The 17,414-nt window shown below is 34.8% G+C and overlaps 1 protein-coding gene across 1 annotated transcript in view; it reads right to left on the bottom strand.

Annotated features, from left to right (window-relative positions):
• Positions 1-17,408, bottom strand: part of Man1a2 (mannosidase alpha class 1A member 2) — a 119,401-nt gene extending 101,993 nt beyond the window's left edge. The window contains exon 1 of the mRNA XM_010631188.3: positions 16,524-17,408. Within this exon, the coding sequence (XP_010629490.1) occupies positions 16,524-16,825 (302 nt within the window). The 5' untranslated portion in view covers positions 16,826-17,408. The remainder of the gene's footprint in view (positions 1-16,523) is intronic.
• Positions 17,409-17,414: the final 6 nt, after the last annotated feature.

Below are 17,414 nucleotides of genomic sequence, written 5' to 3'. Positions count from 1 at the left end.
TATCAATTCTGTCAGTTGATTGAAAGTGCTATTTAAAGTCTTTTATTTCCTTACAGATTTTCCATCTACTTTTTTTTAAACAATTATGGAGTAAAAAGGCACTGAAATTATCACAAAATTATGAATATTGGGAATGAGAAAAGTGGCAGGACTACAATCCTACAAATATTAAAATGACAGCAAAGACTACTATTAATAACTTTATGGCAAACTGTATATCATTTATTTAAAAAAAAAAAACTCCAGATGTTTTTCACCACAGAATTCTACCAAGGATTAAGGTCAGACTTATTACCTCTTCCACAGAAACTCGGGAAACTGAAGGAAAACTCCCCAAGTCATTTTATAAGACCAACATTACCATGTTACAGAATCAGACAAATGCAAACATTAATAAATAAGACTAGTATCTCTCATAATCAGAGAAAATTTCTTGTAGATTAAATAATATACAACAACCAAATGGTGTTTAACATTCAAGAATCAAACAATGTAGCAGGTTTGAAAAGAACAACTATATTATCTTAATAGATGCAAAAAAGCATTTGACAAAATTAAACATCCATTCCTAACAAAAATTCAGCAAATTAATACAAGAAAACTTCCTAATCTGAGAAAGACCATCCTCACAAAATCTATAACTGACATCATATTTAATGGTGAAAACTGAATGCTTTTCTTCTAGGATCAAGAACACATGAAAGATATCCACTTTCACTACTTCGATTTAACTACATAGTAGAAGATCTAGCCAGTGTAATAAGAGAAGAAAAAAATGAAGGGCATGCAATTTAAAAGAAGTAAAACTGTATTTATTCACACATGACATAATTATGTAAAAATCCTGTGGGATCCACACACAAAAAAATGAAATATAGTAAGTTAGTTTAACAAGATCGCTGAATTCAGGGTCAATAGTCACAAACCAATCGCACTTTCTATATTGGCCAAAGAAAAGGAAAAATATTTTAAATATTGCTTATAATCGAATCAAAATGTGAGTTATTTTAATAAATTCAAGAAAAATGAGCAAAACCTGTACAATGAAAACTATGAAACATTGTTAGAGAAAATCCAAATAAATAAAAAGATATACCATGTATGTGAATCAGAAGACTAAATATTGTTAAGATGTCAATTCTCCCCAATATAATTTACAGATTCAGTGAAATTTAAAGTTCTCAGCAGGCTTTTCCAGAAAAACAGGAAAGCTGATTTTAAGTTTACATAAAAATGCAAAAGACATAGAGTAGACAACTAACTTTTAAAAAGAGAAGAAAAGGAGGACTTATACTACCTTAGTGTAAAGTTACAGTAACTAGGACAGTATTAGTATTAAAATTCACAATTAAATACAGCACAGAAGAGAATAGAAAAACAGACTCTTACATAGTGGTCTGATTTTTCAACAAAGGTGCAAAGGCAACTTAACAAAATAAGTAGTCTTCCTTTACACAAATGGTGTTCAAACAACTAAACATCCATATGATCTAATACTGTGTGCAATTTATAAAGGAACATGTACTCTCAAAGACTATATTCTGACTTCAAAAAACCAAATAAAAAGTTATACTGAAAAAGAATGATTCAAATCTAGATTTCAGAGTGTTAAGATTCCCTGATGGTTATAGTAAAGATCCTTGAGACGTTTTCCATATTTCAGAAGTCTAATGAAAATCTCAGCATTTATATAGGCTACTTGGCTTATATGATTTCTGTAGTCAGAGAAATTTAAAACTTATGTGATACAGAACAGGTTAAATCCTTTGCTCAGTCGCCTCAGGTGTAAAGAATAAATAATACCACCCATGTAAAGTTAAATGTAAAATGTTGACTGCTAAAGAGTGACTATGTTGCACTTAATGAAACAGGTACACTGGTCTAGCAATCAGCAATTAATGTTTATTGAAATGATCAATCAATATCAGTTCTCTCCACCTTGGTAACAGTAGTTAATAGTTTTACACACTGAAAGCTGTGCACCTTTATAGAAAAAACAATCTGCTCAGGAAATCCCTATTTAAAATAAGGACCCAGTCTCCCTTAGCAGCCCTCAATCATGGCAACCTTTCCCCTAGAATCTCCTTTATTATTTCTCTGAAAAAAAAAAAACTGGTATTATCCAGCATTCTCCAGATTCTCCCAAATAAAAGGGACATAATTTAAGAAGTTACTCTGGAAGCAGAGGCATCCAATGACCAAAGGTGGCAATGCCACAATCAGTGCTCGGTGGGCACGAGCAATGAGAGCAGCATCCTATTTCTTAACTGTGGTCCTATGTACTTGCCTCTCTTCAAAGCCTATTTTCTAAACCAAGTTCTCCAGACTGAAAGTCACCTAACATCCTTTCAACTAACATCTTTTTTTTGCACTTTAGAATTAGTTTCTACTATTTGTATCCAAGATTCCTCTTCTGCAATTCTTTAATAGAAACAGAAAATGTATTCGATGTATAAAACCTAAGTACATGCTGTGGACACAGCCCTCTCAATACTTGGCTAAGGCAATTTAATCAATGTAGGATTGAAAGTGCTGACCCACCTAAAGGTCACTAAAAAATGGAGAGGAGTCCCACCTACATCCTTAAAATTCCAAGTTATTCTGAATATGGCATAGACCAGTGATGGCGAATCTACAGTATACATGCCACAGTGGGCTATTTGCTATCACTGAAACCTCTAAAAGGTTGTCATCACTAGTATAGACAAAATAAGAGTGGCATGTATGAATGTAGTCAACAAGCCAAAGCTACTATTCACTGTTATGCACCCAGACAGAAAACACTTCAGGAACCTGGGAAAGATCTGAGATCTAGGAAGGCTTTCACTTATAAGGCCTGCTCTCCTTTAAGGTTGTTCACATGCCTGAATTAAGAACTGGCATACCCTCCAGCATAGGTTAAGAGAGCTTATCTTACTCATATCTAGAAAGACCTTCCTGCTACCAAGGGCAAAACCATCACCTAAGAAGACTACAAGGCCTAACATTATGCAGTCAAAAACCAGATGGTAAATTCTACCAAACATTTAAAGAATTAGCACCAATCCTTCTTAAACTCCTCTAAAAAAAAACAGAAGAGGAGAGAAGGGACCACTAACTTAATCAATGAAGGTACTCAGTATCACCCTGACACCAAACCCAATCAAGAACATATACAAAAATTAAAAACAAAATATCCATACAGATGCAAAAATCCTCAACAAAATATTAGCAAACTGAATCCAACAGCATATTTAAAGGATTACACAACCATAATCTGAGAAATGCAGGGATGGTTCAATATAACAAAATCAATGAAAGTAGTGTAAAACATCAATACAATGAAGATGTTATGATTTGGATTTAAAATGACCCCCAAAACTCACATGCTAACCCCTTGATTGCTAGCTAACAGACCTTTTGGGAAGTGTTTTGATCATGAGCACTCTAACTTCAAGTGGATTAATCCACTGACAGGATCATAATTTAATGGCATTATTTCAAGATCACAGAAATAGAAGGTGAGGCCTAGCTCAAAAGAGTAGACCATGGGAGCATAACCTCCCCTATCTCCTACTTCTTGAGCTCTTTTCCTTTCTTTCTGTTTCCTGGCTGCCATGAAGAGAGCAGATTTTCTGTATCACACCCTTCTGCCATGTTTCTGCCTCCACAGGCCTAAAAATAATAGTCAGTCAACAATGTACTGAAACTTCTGGAACCATGAGCCAAAATTAATCTTTCTTTCTTTAGTTGGTTTTCTCTGGTATTTAGTCACAGTGATGAAAATCTGACTAACAGAAGGAATAAAGCTTGACTTCATCTGAATTGACTGGGAGAAAAAATGAAAGAAAGAGAAACACCTTTTCAAAGCTTCCTCAACAAGAACCTATAGATAACATCATCCTCAATGGTGAAAAACTAAGTGTTCCTCCAAAGAGGAATAAGACAAAGATGCCCACTCTTACCAGTGCTACTCAACACTGTAATGGAAGTTCTAGCCACTGCAATTATGCAAGAACTGTAAATAAAGTCATCCAAATTGAAACAGGAAGAAGTAAAACTATCTCCATTCTCAGATAACATGGACAATGACTACTACAGCCTATAAATGAATTTGGCAAAGTTGTAGGGTATATGATCAATACACAAGCAATTGTATTTCTACATGAGAAATGGAAAATCAGAAAAAATTTAAACATTTATAAGCACATACAAAAGAATAAACTTTCTAGGAGAAATTTAAGTAAGACAGTGAGACACTCATAGGCCAAACACTACTAATGTTGCTGAGAGAAATTAAAAACCTAAATAATAAGACACTATTCCTCCCTCATGAATGGGAGACTTAGTATTGTTAAAATGACAGTAATATCCAAAGCAATTATCACGTTAAGTGTAATCCCTTACCAAAATTCTAAAGTACTTACCTAGCATGACAAGGCCCTTGATTCAACTGCCAGCACCACCACCAACAACAACAAAAAACCTATCTTTGCAGAAATTTAAGTCTATTTTCAAGTTAATAAGAAATTGCCAACAGCCCCCAAACAGTAAAAACCATGCAGCAAAAGAATAACAAAGCTGGAACATTTATACTTCCAATTTCAAAACTTACTACAGAGTTAACAGTATTCAAAATCCATATGTACTTGCATAAGAACAAACAGAAAAATAGAAGAGTCCAGAAAGACGCCTTATACAGACAAATGATTTTCAAAAAGGATGCAAATATCATTCAATGAAGGAAAAATAGTCCCTTCAACAAATGGTTCTGCTACAACCATGTATCCACGTACAAAATTAAGTTGGACACCATTTTCCACCATTCAACAATTCTTAGAATGAAATGGGTAAATCTAGCTAGGCATGGTCACAAACACCAGTAATCCCAGCAATGTGCAAAGTTGAAGCAAGAGGATTTCAAGTTTGAGCCCCACCTGGACAATTTAAGAGACTTAGCAAGACCTTATCTCAAAATTTTAAAAATATTTTTTAAAGAAAATAAGGATAAATCTTTATGACTTTAGCCAAGCATGGTGGCATATTCCTGTAATCCTGCCTACTTGAGAGCCTAAATCAGGATTGCAAGCTGATAAACAGCCTGGGCAACATGGAAAGAAAGGAAAAAAAAAACTCAGGACCCTGGATTTGGCCATGGACTCTTGGATATAACACAAAAAGCAAATAAAAGAAAACTGTTAGGTTGGACTTCACTGAAATTTAAAACTTTTGTACATTCAACGACATTATAGAGAAAGTAAGAAAGACAACTACAGAAAATGGGAAACCATTCATAAATCATTTTTTGGAAAAAAATCTAGTTTCTAGAAGAAATGTGTATGAAGAACTCTTACAACTCAACAACAAAAACCATCCAACAAAAAAATGGACAAAGATGCTAGGCAGATGTTTCTCAAAAGATAGATAAATGGCCAGCAAGCAAATGAGGAAAATGTAAACCAGAACCACAATGAGATACCACTTCACACAGATTATGGTGGATATACTGAACTTCAAACAAACTGGAGATGTTAAAAAAAAAATAAGACCTTCCTACAACAATGATGAAAATGTAAAATCATTCAACTACTGTGGAAATGTCTGGCAGTTCCTCAAAAGATTAAACAGAGAATGACTGTATGACCCAGCAATTCTACACCTAAGAATATACCCAAGAGAGCTGAAAACAAAATACATGCACAACACATCTTCACAGCCACACTCCCTATTCACAACAGTCAAAAAGGCAGAAACGACACAAACATCCATTGGCAGATAAATGTGTAAACAAATTGTACACATACAAACTGAAATTTTATTCAGCTAAAAAAGGAATAAAGTACACTAATAGACGTTATATGAATAAGCCTTGAAAATATGCTAGGTAAAATTATTCAGACACAAAAGTGCTTACATTGCACGATTCTATTTATGTGAAATACACAGAACATGTAAATCCATATGGACAGGAAATAGACTGGTGGTTACCATGGGCGAGATGGGGCAGGGGCAGTGGGGAGGAGGAAGTGGGGAGTAACTGCACCATGGATAGATAAAGTGCTTTGTTTTGAGAAAATGAGACTTTTCAAACTAGAGATGGCAGTCGTTTAACATTGTGAATGTACTAAATGCAACTAAATGGTCATTCTTAAATGGTTAAGTTAGTGAATTTTACCTTAATAAAAACTTAAAAGAACTTAGAATTAAGAAGGACAAACACCATTTTGAAGGCGATGGTAGAAAAATCCAATTTATCAAATTTGATGACTTATTAAAGATACCCTCATTGACACAGAATGCTATTCCCAAAAGAAACACAGAAAAATCAAAAGAAAAGACAAAACTCAGACATGAACCTAAGAATAGATTAAAACTTTATATAGTAGAAATGGCACTATAAACCCATGGAAAAGATAAATAACAATGAATAAATAACACAGGGAGAAATGGATGCCCACAAAGAAAAATATAAAATTTATTCCCTAATTCACGACACACCAAAATCAATACCAAACATTAAACCCTTAGATATGAAAAAAATTAACTACAAAAATTACCAATATAGGAGACAACACTTTCCCAATACAAAGCCAAAAAAGCAAGACCATTAAGGAAAATATTGACAATTTAAATTATATTAAAACTTAAAATTTCCAATATAAAAAATATAAAAATAAGGTATATATAATCATATATTCATATATATAATCATATATTCATATATATATATATATATATGAAGAAATGTGTAATGCATACAACTAACAAAAGAATTCACCCAAAAATGTATAAGTAATTTCTTAGAACGAAAAGGCAAATAATTCAAAATGTTTAAAATAAATTATCTTACTATTATTATCAGGAAAGTACAAACTAAAACTGGCATCACATTGGCAGAGTTTTAAAGTCCGACAATATCATGATCTGTAGGACTGTAAACTGATAGCTCTGAAGCGCCTCAGGTTATTAGCGACAGAATATAGGTCAATGACAGACATACTGTACAACCCAGTAATTTTCTTGGAGAAAAACACACATGTGCCTAAGTACACCTGCATACAATGTTTCTGTAGCCAAAAAGTGCAAAGTGTGTGTGTGTGTGTGTGTGTGTGTGTGTGAGAGAGAGAAGGAGTTATAAACCTTTAAAATATATAACAATAGGAAAATATACAAATAATTTGAGGTTTGATCATATAATGGAATACCTAAGTTGATAATATAATTAGGCAAGAGCTCAAAACATTAACATACACAAATTGTAAAAATAATGCTGAAGCCAGGTGCAATGGCACACATCAGTAATTCCAGCACTCTGGAAGGCTAAGGCAGGAGTATCACAAGTTTAAGTCCTATCTGGGCAACATAGTGAGACCCTGTCTCAAAATTTTAAAAACTTTTTTAAAGGGATGAGAATGTAGCTCACTACAAGGACAAGGCCATGGGTTCAATCCCCAATACCAAAAATAAAATAATTTTTCAATTATTGGAAAAAAATTCTTGCAGAATAATGTATGTTTAAGAACAGGCAAAATAAATGTCACTTAGTATATAAAACTACATACTAAGAATGACAGAGTCCAAAGCAGTATAAAGATTTGCCTTCAGCTAAAATCAGAAAATGTTAAGATGTGACAAAGCTAAACAGGAAGTACACTGACATTCACCAGTATTATCTTTTAACTTTTTATGTATGATTGTAACTTTCAAAAGTAAGAATAGTACAGAGGACCTAGCTAGCCTTCAAGACATCAAACATACTGTCATAAAACTATGAAATCAAAAATGTGGTGCTTTGGGGAATTAGCAGAAACATCTATCAAGAATTTTTTTAAAAATCTCTATATCAGAATATATCCTCTATTTAATCCTCTGTTGACAGATATTTGGATCATTTACAGTATGTCATATTACAGCTTCAGGGGACTTTCATGAACATTTCTTTGTGCACTGATGTGAGCATTTCCTAAGGATTAATTCCTAGAAGAACTGCTAAATCAAAGAATATGCACTTTAAATTAGTTGGTGTAAGTAAATGGTTCATGAAAATTCAATTAATTTAGATTTACACCAAGAGTCTGCAAGTTAAGCCAGTTGCTCAATGTTTATCTCTTACCTTAGCTGTTACCAATCTTTTTAATGTGGGGGGAGTCTAGGTCATGAGAAGGTAAACATTTATTAATAGCATAACAAAATTTAAAAATCCATATTCATTTTATGTACATAAGATACATTTCAAACACATATAAACCTCTCATTAAACTCCATCTAACACCAAAGAATTTAAAATCATATAAGCATAATTATATGTAATTGTACATATACATATATGTAAATGTACAAATTTATAACTGTAAACAGCTATCTGTAAATGGTTTTAAATATATAAACATGTTGAATTGTGGCAGATCTCAATTTAGCACAATGCTTGGCATATTTTTTTCCCTCATGCCAAGGCCTGGTTTCTGATCAAAAAGCTTTGGAATATTTGCCTCTGATTCCCAGAAAACCCAGTCTATAATACCAATATACATAAATTAATGATATAAAGATATTTAAAAAAATTTAAATGGGAAAGAAAAAATGATTTATCTGAACTCAAAAAATGCTACTGACTTAGATGTCTGTACCATAACCTCAAATAAGGTGAAAGGTATGTATCGCTAAGATTCCTAGAATCTGGCTCAAAAGATGATTTTAATAATGATACAAATATTTGAACTTCAGTGTCAAAATTAATCTTCTGTAATATTCTGCAATAATCCCCAATACTTAGCATAATGCTAGGTACAACATAAATACTCAAAAATGTTTCCTAAAAAAGTGAATGTTACGAATATCTTTTAACGGTGATATTAGTATCAGAGAGGCAGAGAGCTCTATCAACAATACAGTTAATTTTATAAATATGCAAAAGTTAAAAAAAATATGTATTTTTTACAAATACAAGAGGCAAAATATCTGTATTGTTTTAGTCTCCAGATTACCTCATTTCCCTATTTTTAAAAAAATTTTTAATAACTTGTTGCAAAAGTTCTTGTTAACAACAGAAGCTAATACACTTTCAGTAGCTTCTCAATTTAAAGGTTAATTACAGTCTTAAAGAAAACTGCACCTTAGCAATACAGTAGTAAGAGCCGTCACAGGGCCTAAGGCCTCACTTACTCAAGGATTGTTTTACTTGGAATCTATCCTAATACTTTAGATAACAAATGAAAAAGTAATGATTTTTAATAGAGCTCAAAATGACACCTGGAAATACTGTTGTAAATATATCCATAATCTTTAAGCTATCACAAAAAATGATCAATAAATTATACTTTTAAACTAATTTGAAATAAGAATATGTAAAAGTCATTTAATTTACTTTCTAAATATGTCCAAATTCCATCACATATTTTAGTCATTTCTAAAATAATTTTCAAATTCTTAATTTTTACATGTAAAATGACACTAATTCCTATTTAGAATAAATTTATCTTCACAGTATTTGTGACAGATGAACTAAATTACTGAACATTTATCAGTTCCCTATTTCATAAAATAACCTGTATTCTATACACATGAGCTAAAAGAAATTAGTCAATTTTCTCATTTCATAAATAAGGACATGAAGAACAGAAAAGTTAAATAGCATATCTAAATACACTTCAATAACAAAAGACAAGGCTGAAACCAGAGCCCCTATCTCTTAACAACTAGGCCAGTGTTCTCTAATATACAATGATATGCTTTGCCAGGCTTGGTAGCACATGCCTGTAAACCTAGTTACTCAGGAGGCTGAGGCTGGAGGATTTCAAGTTCAATAAATAAACAATGATACTTTCCTTCTGGACAATATCACATTTCAAGACAAATCACTGGAAAGAATGTCCTTTGCAGAAAATTCTTTTTTATGAAAATACTCAAAACCTAATCTGAATATTAAACCTCCAGTACAGATTTCATTACAATCATGTGCTAAAAGGAAAAAAGTTCCAGCTCAAATACAATAGTCAAAATAAACTTTTCTCACAGAATTTGAAGTTAGGGAAAATGAAACTAGAACAACAATTTTTCTAGCCAAGAAGTATGTAGAGTCAGTCAATGAAGATTATGGAGAATTCAATATATGAAAACACTCATCAAACATCTTCTATTATTTTCTTCCTTTTTCTTGAAGAGGAAGAAATTCAATGCAGGGGCCTACAAAACACTTTAGATACATCTATAGAAGTAAGCTTGTTCTTAGATAAGGCCAATATGTATTATTTCTAATCTTATCATTTTTTATAAAGGACCTTAATTTTATTAAAGACTGCATTCTTCCCAATTTAAGGCATCATTCCTCCTGCTTTTGTATCTTCTCTCTTAAAACCTCCTTGCATTTTGTTTAGACCTTTTCTTGTGGAATTTTTATTTTGCCATGGATATTTATTTATTCAACAGAAATACACTTTTATTAAGAACCAAATGTATTAGCCTGCCTTGCAAGTGCAAGGACCAGAGTTCAATCCCCGGTACCAAAACAAAAAACAAAAAAAAAAAGAACCAAATGTATTTAAGCACTAGAAATAAAAAAATAAAATATAGTCATCTGTCCATGTTCTATCAGGAAAAGAAAGATAAGTAGCAAGTGACTGTAAAACCCTTTAAATATGCAATCGCAGATAAAATACATAAGAAACAAACAAACCAAAACGACTACCTAACAGCAGGGGAGCTAAAAGAATAAATCCATATATGAATTTGGGATATCTTGGCTGTGAATAAGTAAAATAATATTAGCAAGAACCAGAAGATCAAAAAGCATTATTAAAAATTAAAATTATATTAAATAAAAATAACTCAGTCTATTCAAGCACAGATTTACAACAAACACCAATGACAGAAAATAAAACCTTAAGCTACATGCTACAGAATGATATAAATCAATGTTAACATTTTTAGAGACTGTGATTTAGAGACTGTGATTCTGATACTCCAACAAAAAAGCCAAAAAAAAATTAATAAAGAAGAGAAAATAAACATTTCACAGGTCCAGAAAACCTACTACAAAATCAAAGGGAAATTCTGTAATGGCCATTATAGTTTGTGTTTATGTTCCTCGAAATAACCAATAAACATTATTCATCTATCACGGGCATTTTATATTATCTCCTAGAAAAGCCAACATCCGTTGGCCATCATGAAAACCTGGGCACTCTGCATCTAACCAGGCCACACGAAAATTCTATTCATTCCTGAGAAGAGTGAAAAAGATATTGACATATTCAGTAATTTTAAAACACAGAAGTAATAAAAGCAAAGTCATTTATTTTGTTTGGTTCAAAATTGACTTTAACAGTACACAAAAAGTTATTCAGTGGGGCAGCCCCTAAATCCAGCGTCTTCCATATTACTCTAATTCTGAGCAAATGACTTAAGAAAAAAGAACCTCAGACTATCAAAAAAAAATACCATCACAAAGTTAATGTCAGAATCTTGAAGAACTTTTCAATAGGGCTAAGCTGTATCTCATGAGGCCCTCCCCAGACTAAACCACTCCACTATCCCAACTGTTCCCACCTCAGAGACCCAAGGATCTGACCCAGTGAGAGACTCCTTAGCACACAGTACCTCCCCGAGTGTTACATTACCTACCACTGTCACTGAGTGACTCCTGAAGGATTTATGTAAAGGAAGCCGGAAGAACAACCACATTCAGGATGATGGAATCTCTGTGACTGTCCATACTGCCAAGTGTACTCTGAATTTGGGAATTACATAAAAACCTACAACAGCAACAGAACAATGAGATTACTAAAATGTTACCAAAAGTAGGAGAGAGGAGAAAAGAGTGATAACTGGACAGATCAACTTGTTCTCCAATTCAGAGCTAAAAAGGGTGTTTACTCAAAACCATATCTAAAGACCAAAATGATGATGATTACAGTAACAATAATGATGCAGCAAAGATAACTACACCACTCTGCTTTTGATAAATGTCAAGTACAAATAGTTCAACTATAATTCACATTTAAATAAAGGGAAACAGGAAAAATAACCATGAGCCAAACGGGCAAAAATATATTACAAGAGAAAAGGAATATCCAGCAGACTTATGAGGGTATAGAACAACAAAATGTCCCCCAAATACGAGCATAAAGCCTCGATTAATAAGCAGGACAGGAGAAAACAGGCAGAGAAGTGGAATAAAATGAAGAAAGGCGGTAAGAAAATTAAAATTATAGTAGTATAATTGAGCGCTTCTACTCTTACATGAAAAATAAACTACAAATCATCACATGAATTTGAGAAACTCACCAAAGCTCGTTTATAGTCAAGAGCAGCTACATTTCAAGCGCAACAGTCTTCGATGACTAGTGGCTGCTGCACTGGTCAGCACAGGCTTAGAGCGATTATGTCTAGTACCAAGTCACACAGCTAGTTAGCAGAGCCAAGATGAAACTTTAGGTCCTTCTTACCACAGTGCCTGTATTTTTTCCCTCTGAAGAAACTATCACAGGTAAACATAACTGAGCCTCGAGCAGTCAATTCAAAGTAACAAAATCTTGACTGGGAAATGAAACTCTTCACCTGTCCAAATAAACATTTAAGTTCACCTTACAAGCACACACACACACACACACACACACAGCCCTATTGTACAATGCCATTAAACAAAACAAATGTCAGCTTTAAAAATGAAATAAGTAAATTTTAATTGCCAGGATGACACTTTATGTATATGAGTGTATAACATAACAACATTCATATATAGAAACCTAGAAATTATTCTAGACTCCCACTTCGACCTTCCACCTTCTACAGTTAACCAACTACCACTTTGTATAAAACCTACTAGTTTTAAGATTTCTTGAAGTGGGCCGGGGATTTAGCTCAGCCGGTTCGGTGGCCTGCCTCGCTTGCTAGCGCAAGGACCTGAGTTCCATTTCCGGTACCACAAAAAGAAAAAAAAAAAAGATTTCTTCAAGTAACCCCTTTTTTCCACTAATTCCTCTCCTTCCCCACTATCTCCAGTGGGGCTTAAATTAATATCTCTGTGAAACAGCCCCTACAACCTGCTTAAAACATCCAACCTACACAAAAATGATTGTTTAAAATGTTTAAATATGTAAACTGATCATGTTATTCCTTTGTTTTGATGACTCTTCAAAGTATACTTAGCACAAAACCAAAATACTTACCTATAAACTCTCCAGGACACTGCCGAGGGATTGCAAACTCAACAACCACCAGGTTAAATACTGATTTATCACATTTATTCATTTGACACCTTGAGTGGCAGAAAATGGATAGCACATGAGCACATGCCCCTTAAAGAGCAGCTGCTACCAGATTCTAGCTCAACGTTTCCATCTGAAAATACAGATTCGGGTGTTGCTTGTTCCTCTAATTTTTTAAAAGAAATCAGAAATGCCGAAAATGACATGAAATCTCCTGATCTGTAACAAAGACGAGGCCCAAAGAACCTGCATGCAAGACAAATCTAACCTAGTGTCATCATCAGACCCCACACTGCCACCTCTCCAGCAGCCACACTGAACATTCTCAGACCCTCAATGACACCAAGCTTTTTACCACAGTACTCTCATACCTGTGCTCCTCTTGGATCCCTTCTTCCCTCTCTCCAACACTAACTACTTAACTTTGAGACTTCTAAGTTTTGGAGCCACACTTCCTAAATGAAGCCTTGCCTATTCTCGTGGCCCTCCACTCCCAAGGAATATGCTGGTCACTCCATTAAGTGATCTCATCACATGGAGTACAACTTCCTAATCCTCATTATACTTAAAACCAGTCATTTATCTAAAACCCATTATCTCCCCAAGATGGGACCTCCACATAAACAAGACCTGACAAAAATGACATGCAATTCAATACACATCTGTTGCTAACTAGTAGTCTAGCTATAAAATGTTTAGACAATAAAATTCTTTTGAAATATTAATCAAACTGTACCCAACTTTTCAGAAATATACATACTACTGAAAGCAAACTAAGAATTAAAATATTCAATTACAATTATAATTACTAGTAATAAAAGCTCACATTTACTGATAATTGACAATTCTAGAAACTGTGCTGAGTGCTCTGCATGTATTTATTCAGTACTACCTGTAAAGCAGATGTTACTATCACTCAGAGGAAGCAACTTAGGCACAGAAGTTTTAAATTTGCTCAAAATCACACTTGTGATCAGTGTCAAACTACTATACTAATCTATGTAATTGAGCTCTACACACCATTAATAAAGATCCATTATTAAAACCAATCTGACATGTAACTTCTAACTGCTGTTTGTAAGAAGTAATGATTTATCTTCTGTTACTTACTAGAGAGAGGCTCATCCCTCTGTCCCAGCAATGGCGACCCTGTTAAGAGCTCTCCCTGACACAGCCTGCTGCGGCACACGTGCTACAGGTTCACCATCCCTGCTCTATCCTGTAACTCTTCCACAAGAGATTAAAATAAACTGTCAACATGTATCTTCTAAATTAAGAAAGTTTTTTATTCATATCCAAAACAGATATGGTCTTAGTACCAGCTAACTCTACTAAAAGGTTTTATTTCTGAATTATTTTTAAATTAGTATTAATACATCAAATTGATGTTTTGCATTTCCATATTTTAAACTTAATGTTGAATTAATTTAAAATTGATTTCCTTTCCAAAGTAAAAGAATTTTTATCACTATAGATTACAATTTCAAATACAGAAAACAAGAAAAAACATACTAAGCAAATAAAAAATACATATACAACCACAGGAATACAGAGGTAATACAGAGATCCTTCACTAAATGAACTGTTTGAATTTTCCTTTTCTAAAACTCAGGAACCAGATTCCAATAAATTCTCATGTGCATTATTTGCTAATCAGACTCTTGCTGTCTAAAACTCAGAATGGGGCTTACTAACCATCCTCTGTGATTAGAACTCTACAATGATTCTCTCTTCACACTCAGAACCTAGCAGTCTGGAATAGCAAGAATACACAAACACATATATTCGTGGGCCATACAAATGTAAGAATTACTACCCTACTTAAGTTGACTTTATAAACTCTGAATAAAATGTACAGATCTATCATTCAAATTTTAGATGTTAACTCCAACTAATTGAGAAGTTTTCTGTATAAATGTCTTTAATCTAAAAAGTCCTTTTTAAGCCTTTTAGACCACATAAGATATAAATGAACCCATGTAGTACACGACAGTTTCTTACAATAATAATATTAATGCATAGCTGCTGTCAAACAGCTCTGACACCAGTTTTAAATAACGTATTTTCCCCAAATATTCACCATAGCTTAAACAAACACCACAGGAAATGAGGTTTCAAGGAAAATTACCTTGTTAATTTTACTAACATTTCACAGACCATAACAGATTCTTCTGGAAGTCACAAGAAACAAAGGGGAAAATGAGAGAAACAAATCTAAAAGAGTTCAAAAGTTGAAAATGGCAAAAATTCCAAAGCAGTCATAAAAGAATGGTATAAAGCAATGTCAGAATTATCTGCTAAGGTTCAACAAAAAGGCAAAAAACTAGCAACCCAGGAATGGGTTAACAAGGCTAAGGAAACATTACTAGGCGGCAGAACTAATTACAAGGGTGCGTATTTTCCCAAGTATTCAACTTAGGCTCATATTTAAACCTAAGCTTTTTCAGATCCTCACGCTTGATTAGAAGTTAAAACCAAAGCCAGTTAACCATGACTCAAATATGATCTTTTTCACATATTCAAGAATTATTTCAAGAAATAAAGAGGGTAGGTTTGAATAAAATTTCTTCCCAAATTCTCCTTTTCAAAAAGATATATAAATGATGCAAAGGGATTGTAACTGGAGCTTGCATTTCATCCTTCAGTTCTGGTGACCTGAAAACATGAAGTCCTTAACTGACCAGGTTCTAACAGCCTAAGGATTGACATGGTTCACCTTAGATTAAAACAAAAAAATGAGAACAAAATTCTATTTGAAAACAAAAGAACCTAAATCGTATCCACACGACTCACAAAGTGCAATACAGGTTTCAATAATACCTTTAAGAGTTCCATATGGGGCACCAACACACATCCCCTGAAAATAACAAACATAAGCTTTTTTCGCTATGCTGCTCCCCATAGTCTGTCCATGTTTGTCATCTAAAAAAAAAAACTTAAGTAAGGTTCACTACTAAGCTTCCAGTGACAAGCGGGAGAATGAGAGCCCTCTGACAGCAAAGCCTAGCAGCTGGCAAGGACCGAATGCAACACCTTCCTAAAAAAGGGCGCAGCATATGCCAATATTTCTCTACATTAAGTGCTCGTGCCCTCATCATTAACTGTCCCCATCAGGCTTAAGTCAGAACACGTTTCTTCTATGAAAAACGAAGGACCTGGACTTTAAAAGGACTCCCGCAGTCCTTCCAGTCCATAGTCTTAGCCAGTTGTGAACACAACTCTTAGGGCTATTACGCGTTTTACTGCTAGAAATGAAAAGGCACAGGCAGACAGATTAGATGCAATAACCCTACCACGCTCTGCTCAATGTTAATGCCAGCATTTCGGAAAAAGACAAACCTGTGTCTGTGTTCATCAGGTCCATGGATCAAGAAGGCTCCAGGGTTTTTCGCCCCTTTGCCTGCATCTACGTGAGGAATCAACACATCTTCTAAGCCCAGATCAAAGCGTTTGTGTTTTGAAGAGTCTGGAAGGAAGAAGAATGCCCCAAAACACAGGGTGATGAAGGCACTAAGGATAAGGAGAAGGATAAACTTCTCAGAAAGTCTCAAGGTAGCCCTGTGATGTGGGAAGGAGGGTGGCCCCAGGTTCAGAGGCGGTATCCTACGTCCAGACAGGGGCAGCAGGGCTGGGGTAGTCATTGTTTAGGCTCTTGAACAGAATACTTCATAAAGTTCTCATCTTATATCAAACGTACAACACATTGAACCGTTTGCAAAATCTCGGACAAAGTGGATAGTCAATGTTTCCCCTCTCAAACGACTGTTGTGCTTTTCTAAGAGGGCACCTCTTTCACTCTCGACAATTACATCCAGAAACCCAGGGAGCCTCCTGAAGGATCGCTAATTTAGGTTCTGTGGTATCTTCCTGCCATCTGGCTTTCAGGACCTCAGCAGGTTACTGTAAGTCTCCCGTTCATTCCGAGGCGCACATCCGGCAAGCTACACTGCAGAAAAGCTGCAAGGTGGGTTCTTCCATTCCTGCCCCACTACGATGCTCAAAAGGGAACCTGGCGAGATCGGAGTTGCACAAGGTTCACTTCGTCTCCTCGGACGCCTCCAGTCCACAGTGTCTGAAGCTCTGTGGCGGCGAATGCACAGGTCTCCTGAGAAGTCTGAAGCAGGGAGGGTCTCCGTCCTCGCGGGGAAACCTAGGCGGCAGCACCGGTGAAAGAGCCGAAGGAGCCGCCGGCCGCCCGCGCTTCCAGACGCCGCCCCACGGGCTCCGGGC

This window comes from Fukomys damarensis, unplaced genomic scaffold (genome assembly GCF_012274545.1).
Source record: "Fukomys damarensis isolate Sample0158 unplaced genomic scaffold, DMR_v1.0_HiC HiC_scaffold_33, whole genome shotgun sequence".
Taxonomy (NCBI): Eukaryota; Metazoa; Chordata; class Mammalia; order Rodentia; family Bathyergidae; genus Fukomys; species Fukomys damarensis.
The sequence above is the reverse complement of the archived record's forward strand: the minus strand, read 5'-3'. Positions and strand labels throughout refer to the sequence as shown.